The 10,170-nt window shown below is 41.1% G+C and overlaps 1 protein-coding gene and 1 long non-coding RNA gene across 2 annotated transcripts; one reads left to right on the top strand and one right to left on the bottom strand.

The window, feature by feature from the left end:
- The first annotated feature begins 181 nt into the window (after positions 1-181).
- On the top strand, positions 182-661 carry LOC103470935 (uncharacterized). Its single transcript, XR_534559.2, has 2 exons — positions 182-406; positions 515-661. It is a non-coding gene; the product is annotated as an uncharacterized LOC103470935 (long non-coding RNA).
- A 3,836-nt stretch (positions 662-4,497) lies between these two features.
- On the bottom strand, positions 4,498-7,555 carry hmgn6 (high mobility group nucleosome binding domain 6). The gene is made up of 6 exons (XM_017306943.1): positions 7,414-7,555; positions 6,410-6,442; positions 6,233-6,262; positions 5,330-5,377; positions 5,094-5,213; positions 4,498-5,015 (listed from the first exon to the last, which is right to left on the bottom strand). Exons 1-6 carry the CDS (start codon positions 7,426-7,428, stop codon positions 4,968-4,970), a joined length of 294 nt encoding a protein of 97 aa, XP_017162432.1. The 5' UTR covers positions 7,429-7,555; the 3' UTR covers positions 4,498-4,967.
- Between the last annotated feature and the right edge of the window lie 2,615 nt (positions 7,556-10,170).

The raw sequence follows: 10,170 nt of genomic DNA, 5'->3' as shown, positions 1-10,170 counted from the left end.
CTATCTATCTATCTATCTATCTATCTATCTATCTATCTATCTATCTATCTATCTATCTATCTATCTATCTATCTATCTATCTATCTATCTATCTAAAGGGTAAAATAGGTCTGTGTAGTGAAGGCTCACACCCAGGGAGCCATTCATGCAGGATCCACCACTGTGCAGCTGACAGGTTTGCTGGTCAGACCGACCGCTGTACGCTGGCAGACATAAAACCTGTCTGATTAGCTCTCTGATGCCTTATAGGAGGCAGAGCTGCATGTGGCTGCGTCTTRGTATCAAAGACGTTAATGAGTCAGARGGCTGATCACAGGAGACGCGATGAATGAGCGGATCAGTGAGAGTGCACGGARCTGAGGAACATCACAGGGACAGACGAGAGGAGGAGGCCCAGAAATGAGAGGTGGGCACAGATCTGAAACTTTCTGCCTGATCAATAATGTGTTGTATTTATTTATGCTTTGGTTCCCCTTCTCATCGCTGCGTTTTTATCGACGGATCCCGCACACAGAGCGCTGGATCCATAGACTGTATGATGGGCCCAGAATGCTAAATTGAACAGTGAAMCGCATTGAACAGTCGTCGATGAGACGGGAGATTAAAGCTTGTTGCCAGACTCTTCTGTAAAAATCAATTAAAACTTACTTAAGATGTTGTCTGTCATGTTTCCGTTTTTCGATCTGTTTGGCATTCTCATTTATTCAAGATAAAAATTTKCCCCTTAAAAACAAACTTCCAGGTGCACATCCCACTGGTGACGTCATATGATATAAGGCATAACTGATCAGTTATTGTGAGTGTATCCCTATAATTATCTCTTTATTTCCCCGTTTCTATTTCCAAGTTCTAATCAGATGTTTTCCCCCCTCATATTCAGGCTTTGTTCAGAAAATTGTGGAAAGAATTAGCAACAATGAAAGGTGTTAGTGAAGAGGGCCAGGCCGTGYTGGTTCCATTAAAAGGATTTTAATGATAGGGAGACAAGATACAATGCCTCAAAATCTTTGTCTAAAACTTCAGCCATCTAGTATGGAGCAGCAGTTAATCAAAAGACAGACTGCGGCATCATGGGAGCACAAAGAAGCTTCATCAAAGGTCCTTCCTCCCAGCAGCTCTTAGACTTTAACATCACTGCTCCCAACAAAAGCATTAGACGTTTACAACTCAGCTGTTGTTTGCACATCTTTGTTGTTTGAGCAATAGGGTTTTTTTTTTTTGCCCTTCCTATGTGGCACCACGTGTAAAATTTGTTTGCAAAAGATTTAGCAGTCTTTTTTTATATTTAGCTTACTTTTCTCACATTTAGCCTACTTTCCTCACTTTTAAAATGGAATATATTACCATGTTTACATTTCGCAAAATGTTGTCAAATCTACATATAATACACACGTAGAGTTTGTACATTCTTTACTCATTCTACTCAGTTCCACATCTTTTTTATTCTATTTTGATTAACTGCACTTGTTATGTTTGTTTATAATAAAGTAATTTTGCCCTTCTTGTTCAGTCTCTTATTTTTAGCTTCTGTTTTTATTTTATTTTTTAATTATTTTTGTGTCAATCTATCTTCTTAACTTGCCTGTCACTTTGCTGCTGGTACATGTGAATTTCCCCTGAAATAAATATTCTATTCTATTCTATTCTATTCTATTCTATTGCCACCATGTTAGCAGGAATGCTAGCTGAATGCCAAGCAGAATAGAAAGGTGTTTCCCCCCCTCTTCTGTGTGCTTTTTAGCTAACTACTACCAATTTTTAATCAAATTCGTGAAATGCTGTAGTGTAAATCCACACTTCATTGTCCAGTTGAGGTTTGTCAGCGTAAATGTTTTAGAAGAGAAAATGCTGTAATATCTCTTAAAGAGCTGAGAGGAAGCGAGATGTGAATTATATTCTATAACCTCTTAGTAACCAGTTTGAGGGACGATATCTAATACATCTGTAATCAAACGCAAGGCGCGGGAATCAAAAAACTCCAGYAGAGCGTTTCTACTGCTCCGCGCATGCAGCTGCAAATGTGGAACAATGCTGCCATCTAGTGGCGGAAAGTTKCAACACTCCGGTTTTGCAAACACAAAGTATCGACAAAATGGTGCCCAATGCTCGGCCATGACAATGCAGGTCAGAGGCGCTGCGTGTGCTGCACACAATAGCTGAAGGAAAAACATGTCTTAAAAACAAAACAAACAAACAAACAAACATGGAGTCAAGGTTTGTTAAAAACCTGTAAGAGATTCAGGGCTTAAAGAACACAAAGGCTTTGCATTGAAGTGTAGACAAGAGGAGTTACTGCAGTCAGCTGCATTCCTGAAATCCTGTAAATAAAAAGATACAAATAAAAAAAAATGCATCACTTTGGCATCACCATGACATGTGTGAATCCATGTGCGTTTTCACCTGTGGGCAAAAAAAATGAAAAGATGGGTGCGGGCATGAGGGGAAAGAATGCAGCAAACGTACACACACACTCGCGCTCAGATCACACTGCGCTGYGAGTGCTGCAGGCAAATGCACACGCTGAAAAGGCTGTGCCTGCTCCATCAGGCCGTACATGCAAACGTCTCTGTGCAGAAACTAAATCTGGAGCTCCCTCCATGCCACGCTGCTAAAAAAGCCTGTGATCTTTCGCTTCGGGGTTGTCGGGGGGTGGGTGAATGTGGGCCACAGTGCTCATGCGTGAGTTCACCAAGGGTTTAACATGAGCGAGTGAACCCAGAGACGAAGGAGGGTAAAAAATGGGCAAAGATGCCCGCTGYCATGCCCTCGTCTGAGCGGGTATGCAGGCTGAAAGTCGGGATTACGACAGGCTTCGAAGAAGGCCTCCGGTCAGTCGTCGAGTCTGCCGTCATTTACTGGGGCATTTCGGTAACTGGCGAGGATAAAGACGAGGGATGAGGGGGGGATTTAAGCATTTAGTGATGGGGTTAGAGCAGCGGCACAGCTGTTGCTGCAAACCTGTGGYTGATCCAGTTGAAACCTCAGTGTTTTATCTGTTTAACTAGACAAAGCAGGCTGGCTAGAGTCGGCCTCTCATAGGGAAACAGTCGACGTTTAGTCAGGTTCCAACAACTCAAATTTAAGTCAGACTGATATGAGTGGATAGAAATGTACAAGATAAAATTACATAATTTATACAGCACTGCCAAGCGTCTGTTTTTTTCTTTTTTTGCACAGAATTCAAGTAGCATCACACAGGTTGGCAACAGATCTGAGCCAGTAGCTCAGATCTGTTGCCATTAACAAATGTTGCCATTAACCGATTGGCGATATTTTACACTTGCCAGTGATAGATGCAATAAAGCTAGCAAGGATTTATTGGCAGCTTGTTAGTGGTAGCCTCAACCGCCTTGAGTCACAGAACCTAACGAAGACGTCGGTGTCCGACTCAAACTGTTGCCTGACAGAAAACTCGAGAGAAAAATAAACCACACAAAACACACGAGACTAAAATTACATTTTGCCCTGCCACAAAATTTAAGACCTTTCACTCACGTTTTTAAGGTTACCTTGCATATTTTCTAATGAATTTAAGACAATTTAAGGTCGTCATTTTAGAAACATGAATTTAAGACGTTTTAGGGATGCAGACACCCTTTCTTTCCAGAAATACARTCCAACATGTTAAAATAACTTGTCGAAGTAGTGATTTCTATTACATATTGCTTATTAAGTTCAACATCATAATGAGCACTTTGAGCTACTGCTTAAGATGAATATTAATGAGAAAAACTTATTTACAGGCAGATACCCGTTTTTTTTGTTTTTTTGTTTTTTTGTTTGTTTTTTTAAAAAGCACACTGGAGACGATGATTCGAGGAAAATTTCCAGGACTTGTTTTTATTAAGAGAATTTCAGAACATAAGAGGGACCAGACACCTGCATTAGTTAGAGAAGGAATCCAAATTCAATAAAAACAAACAAAAGGAAAAGAAAAGAGAGAGAGAGAAAAAAAAACAAAAAAAAAAAAACAACAAAAAACCCAAAAACCGAGTGTTTAGAAAAGCTGACGCGACAGCCCGGATGGAGCAGGAGCTGTATTTTTTTGATATTTTWGTTTTTTTGTTTTTTCAAAGTTTTTTCTTTTAATCTTATTTAACACGCAGGGTCGTCTAAGGAGACGGGGGTCGGAGGCAATCGCTGTTTCCCGGAATGTTTCACTTGTTCGTCTTCCTCTTTCTTATGGACAACACGCTTAAACACACCTTTTTTTTGTTTTTCTTCGTTTGTTTGTTTAAAACACAGTTTAAGTGAAATAAAAGAGAAAAGAAACAAGACCATAAAACAAAAGGGGAAAAAAAACGAGAAAAAAAAAAAAACTGAAGAAGGGAGAGAGAGAGAGGGAGAAGGGGGAACTCACTGCACATTTAGAGGTCTAAAAGAATCACCCACATGAACATGGCTGAACCGTTAATAAAAGATGAACAAAGGCTGATCTGCCGGGAGGGGGGCGGGCGGGCGTGGGTAGTCTAATTTGTGGGACAGAGCAGGAGGAGGGAGAGGGAGAGATAGATAGAGAGAGAGATAGAGAGATTGGGGGGGTCGGAGGGGAAATAAACACAGTAATACACAACTCACGACATTAGCCAATCCGGCAAAAAGGGACACGCTTTCTACACCAAACAAGCCTTCAACAATCATGAAATGCCATTTAAAAAAGATTTTAGTGTGGTTTTTTTTTCTTTATTCCTTGCCTGCAGACACTTGATAAGACCACTGCAAGTCTGCAAGGGCGCTCCATAATCAGCTTCGCTTTTTTGTGCTAAAAATCTGTACGGATACTTATAAAATCATTGATAAAAATATTCCTCTGTTAACAATACGCCTCGGAGGGGGGAAACCATGTGAGAGACTTGAGGAAGGGGAAAGGGGTTGGGGGGGAGAAGATGGGGAGGTGGATGTAGAGTATGAGGAGGAAGCTGAAGGGGTCGGAGGTCGGGGGAGAGGGTTGGGGGGGGGCAGTGGTGCTACTCGGACTTGGCCTCCTCCTTGGCCTCCTCGGGGGCTGCCTCCACCTGTGGGGGGGTTCAGAGGGGAAAAACGTCAGCTGGGCAGGTTTGGTGGGGCGTTACGCTACGCGGTCGCCGCCTCACCTCGTTGGTCTTGGCCTCTCCGTTCTCAGAGTGGTTCTCCTCGTTGGCCTCTGCCTCGGCGTTCTCCTTCGCCTTCTTGGTCTTCTTGTCCTCCTTCTTGTCGTTCACCGCCTTTTCTTTCTGCCGAAGAGAGAACAAGAAAAAAAACAAAAAAAAACAAACCTGAGCCGACAGAAGGAGAAAACGGAGTCTTCTAAGAAGCGGTTCGGCCCAAACGGGTGACTCCGCCTCCTTACCTTTGCCGCCTTCTTCACCTTTGGCTCCGGCTTGGGAGGAGCTGGTTTCTGGGGATGCAAACGGCGCCCGGTTACTCTTGGCAACGCTTTATTTTGAACATTTACAGCCCCTTTCTGTTGTGTTGTGTTTCTGAATCCAAACTTTTCTTAATGGTGGAAGTTTAACGACCAGAAAAAAGTTTTAGAGCTTAAAAACGCGCCTGAATGCTTCTTTTCCCTGTCTTTAATTCATGTTTAATTACTTTGAAATGCATATAAAGCAAGTCACTAAACTTTTTATGCTTTCAAAGCTTGTTTTCTACTCATGTTGTACTTTTACCATCTCACAGACTATTCCCAAGTTTTTAACAGTTCCTCGCGCTGCATTTAAAAGTTGTTCTTAAACTTTAATGTTTAAAAGTTTGCTTGTATGTTAATTTTTCAGTTTTAGAAGTCAGGAAATGGATATACGTTTCTTTTTCACTCACCGATAAGACTTTTCTTGGTAACTAACTGTTTGATGAATGAATAATCATTTTTGAATTTCTTGGAAGATCTGACTTCCTGAATTTGACTAAATCTGATTAGTTGTTCCTTAACTTTTTTTATTTTTATCGATCTCACTTATTTATAGCCAATTGATCTGTTGGTTCCTACTACTAAAGTTTATTTTGTTTCCTAATCCTTGTTTTAGCTACATAATGTGAAAGCGGTATGTTCAGGACAAATTCTATAGTTTTGTCATTAAACATATCACTTTTATTTGTTTCGTGTTGACATGGTTCCGGTTTAAAAAGCGTCGTGGAGTCGTGTGATATTTATTCAAAGTTACAAATATTCCGGTATCCAGAAGGATTGCGTGATGTTTAGCGTGTTCGTTAATGAAGTTAGTCAAACTAATTGTGATCAGTGAGCGATTCTTACCGCCGATAACCGAGCTGATCTCCTCTGGGGCTGAAACAGAAAAGAGTACGGTCAAGTTTGGATAAAATGTGGCAGCCGGTGGGAAAACACATTTAAATTCAATCGAACACAGAGAGCATGTTCGATAAACTGGCTGCGTTGTAATGAAACGGAACCAGAGGATGCCGCTCCGCTCACCTCCTCCTTATCTCCTCCTTCTGTTCCCTGTGCCTGGAAAACAAAACAAAAACAACTCAAAATGAGGAAATTCATCAGAAATAACATCCCTGAGCTTAATATTCGATTTATTATTGTAAGCAGGCAGCTTCCGTGTGGTTCTGGCACACATTCTGATAAGTCGCAAACCCCTTGGAAAAACTTTTCAATTTCACATGAAAACTAAAATAAGAAACCCGAATCCAGGTGGATTTAATGCATTGTGGGCTTAAAATGTGGCCATCATGGGTAGATTGAGGAGCGGAGTGCAGGAGCCGCGCCATGCGGCTCCCTGGAGCCACATTTTGAGGGTCCAGGCCCCGCTTTTCCCCCGCCTCGCTGCCCCTCCGGCTTCTTCATTCAATGCATGCAGCTCGGATTTGAACGCTGGCGCGGGAGTCTTTCAGGAGGGGGGAGGGACCTGCCGGGGGGCGCTCGCGGGCTCCACCCGGCGGCAGAGGCGCGCCACTGCAGCCATTTGGGACTACGAACAAAGAGAGAAAATATATAATTTTACCGAAACGCCGCGGCGAATGTCCGATTTCGCGGTCAAAACGCAAAGCGGGGGCTCCGGGGCATTTTCTGGCGCTACTTCCCGGCGGTTCGGTGGGCCCGCGGCGATAAGCGAAGCGTTTTGTTCTCGGTAGGTCGGGCGACGAAGGTGGAAGAGAGCTGCAAAGCATGGCTGCTGCTTGTGCTTTAACTGCATGGAGACCGAGAGAGACTTCTGACTCCCCCAAAGGACAGCGGCTCGCGCACTCCACACGCGCTTTAAAGGCCGTGTTCGAGCGGGAAAATATTCATTCCACCACACAAAAAATGTACATTATATGTAGAAAGCAGGCAAAAATCCCCAGCGACGGAGAACGGTTATACGTTGCGTTATAATTAAGTAATGTCTCTGAGGGATGTCTTCACAATCGTTTGCATTGGATTAATGACTGATTTGCCCCTCCAAATATTTTTATTATTTCGAGAATACGTACCTTTCTCTTGGGCATGTTGATCTCTTGGAGGTTTCTTTACAAATACAACTAAAAACTGGTTTTGTTAGTGGGTTCAGTGCATGTGAAGACGAGTGTCTCCCCTTATGCTCGGCAGTGTAGTAAACACACTGGAACAGAGAGGCGAGTGGTTGAATGGGGGGAGGGGTGCGGCTAAAGCCGTGATTGATAGGCTCTCGGCCAATCAGGTGACGCCATTCGGGGCCGCAGAACACTTGGAATTTTGGAGCCGGTGATGTTCCGAGGTCTGCGCGAATGGCTTCTTCTTCACCGAGGCAGAGGATGGGAGGAAGCCGCCGCAAGAATGGAGGGGCTTTCTTTGCCTTCGAGGACATATTTGCCTTCACACACCGTATGACTGCGAAGCGGAGGCCTCGCTCGGCTGCGTACACACGCGCATACACACGCACAGGGGCGCGCGCAAGGCAGGCCCTGACGGCAAAAAGCAGGCCACATGCCCCGGTGTTTAAAGCTATGCATCCCCCGCTGGAGAGTGCGAAAGCGGGAGCTAACATCTGAGAGATTTCTCCATAAATCCCGTCTGTGTTTCTGTCCAATATGGCGCCCACTGTTCTACGACACATTTTTTTTTTAATCTTCTCAGTTGGCTTTCCTAAATTTGTTACAGGCTTCTTCTATAGAAGGTCAAGAGTGCCACAATCCAAATAATGAATAAACGTTTTCAGCTAATATTTATATACTGGTTGTTTAAATAAAACGTTAGTATGTACATTAATAAATACAAATGTGTTTATCATTATTTAATAGTGTCAGCAAGTTATTAGATACAATGTTTATCTTTTTATCAGATTTTTCTGTGTTTCTTTACTGTTATATTTGCCATGATTGTGCTAAACATACTTAGAATTAAATATATAGTACGGTTATCCTAAATTTTTCTTAGGTTCCTTTTATGGAGGGCCAAAACTGCCGCAAATAAAATAAAATAAAATTAACTCTTCAAAATTGATATACAAGTTGTTTAAATAAAACTGTAACGTGTCCATTAAATAAATGCAAATGTGCATATAATTATCTAATAGTGAAAGTAATTAATTAGCTACAGTGTTTTTAAACAAATATGTTTATAATTTTTTTAATAGAGTCGGTAATTTATTAGATACCATGTTTTTTAACAGATTTTTTTGTGTTCCAATATTGTTTTAATTGCAGTATTTGTCATCACTGTGCCAAGCATACCAACGGTAGCAAAACCAAGCGGGAAAAAAAAGACAGTAAAATGAAAAAATTAAACCTTTGTTTTTCTGTCAACACGAAACAAACGCATGTAATAAATATATAAAAGGGTTAATTGGAGTAGCTACCCTTAATGCATAGCGGTTGTCAGTTTTGGACTCTTTGTACTTTAACCTTTATGATTAATCTTTTATGAGATGTTTCAGTCAGGTGACTGTTTATAAGACTATCTCTAGAAAGCATAACTCTACCTGTTGACATATGCCAATTGACTACCAACCAGTACAATCTGCTCTATTTAAAATGTTAATATATAGAGTCTAATAGAAAACATTAGATGCTCACATTGAAAAGAACAAAGTTTTATATTTTTCTCCTTTTTGTCCAAATGTTTTGTTCTGACAGCTTAGAAACCAGCATCATGGGTCCGCTTGCTTTGTCGGGCTATGTCGGGTTGACTTGCTTAGCAAATACATTTTATTAATTTAATGGCATAATAGATGACATCAGGTTTCAAGCTGGGCTGCATGGTGGAAGCATTGGTATCACTGTTGCCTTGCAACATGAAGGTCCTCACCTCAAATCCTGGTCTTTCGGCACAGAGTGTGTGCTACTCAGTGAAGATGTTGGGCACGGACACATTTAGGAGAGGTGCTAACTTCTGCTCAGGGGTGAACAAAAGACCTATACTGTCTTTTCCAGGGTTAATCTGAATATTTCTTGCAGAAGGAAGCGTAGGATTTTTAATTTTTTTTACCTCTCTGAAGTGCTCTGAGTGATTTATTTGGGTGTGAGCGCATGTCAGCAGCAGAAATAAAGTTCAGCTGACGCACACATACAAGCAGTTTTTGTTGCCCCTGTGTGTGTTGGTCATATAGATCTGAGTCTCTCTAACTTGACTATTCTGTGTTCAGTTTTGGCACCATTCGGCGTTATCTGTAAGAATCTAAAATGAGGGCTCAGGACCCTCAAAATTAAAATATTAAGTTGAAATATCTTGGAACTCCAATTTTTCTGTTCTCATCCCATTCAGGCCAAATGATGCATCTCAAGAGAGAACGACAGAGCGCACAGCATGATGTCTTTTTAGTGCACTCATTGTACATTAGCATATATTTGTGCTTTTTTTAAATTTTATTATCTATTATGCTTTATCAAAATGATTTTCTTGGTGTAACTAACGCTTTGCTACACTGCATTTTCATTAAATTAACTTTTGTATTTTTAGTTGATAATAAGCAATTCTTCTCATCTAATTAAATTGGAAATTTGATGTAATTGCATGCTAACGTCACACATAACATTTAGATATGCTTTCTGTATGTTTAATTTAATTTGCTGAATACAAACCTAATGAGCTACAATCACACTCAATTATGTGTGTGAGTGCAATTAACCAAAAATGTATTACTTACTTATTTTTTCATGGTTTTAATTTTTTGTAAATTAATCTCATATGTATTTAAAAATGACAGACATGGATAAATCTTTGTTAGACAAATCATTTAGTTGTTGGAGTGTTGCATTTGACTCCAGGAAATG

This window comes from Poecilia reticulata, linkage group LG10, assembly GCF_000633615.1.
Source record: "Poecilia reticulata strain Guanapo linkage group LG10, Guppy_female_1.0+MT, whole genome shotgun sequence".
NCBI lineage: Eukaryota > Metazoa > Chordata > Actinopteri > Cyprinodontiformes > Poeciliidae > Poecilia > Poecilia reticulata.
This window is presented reverse-complemented; position numbering and strand designations above follow the sequence as displayed.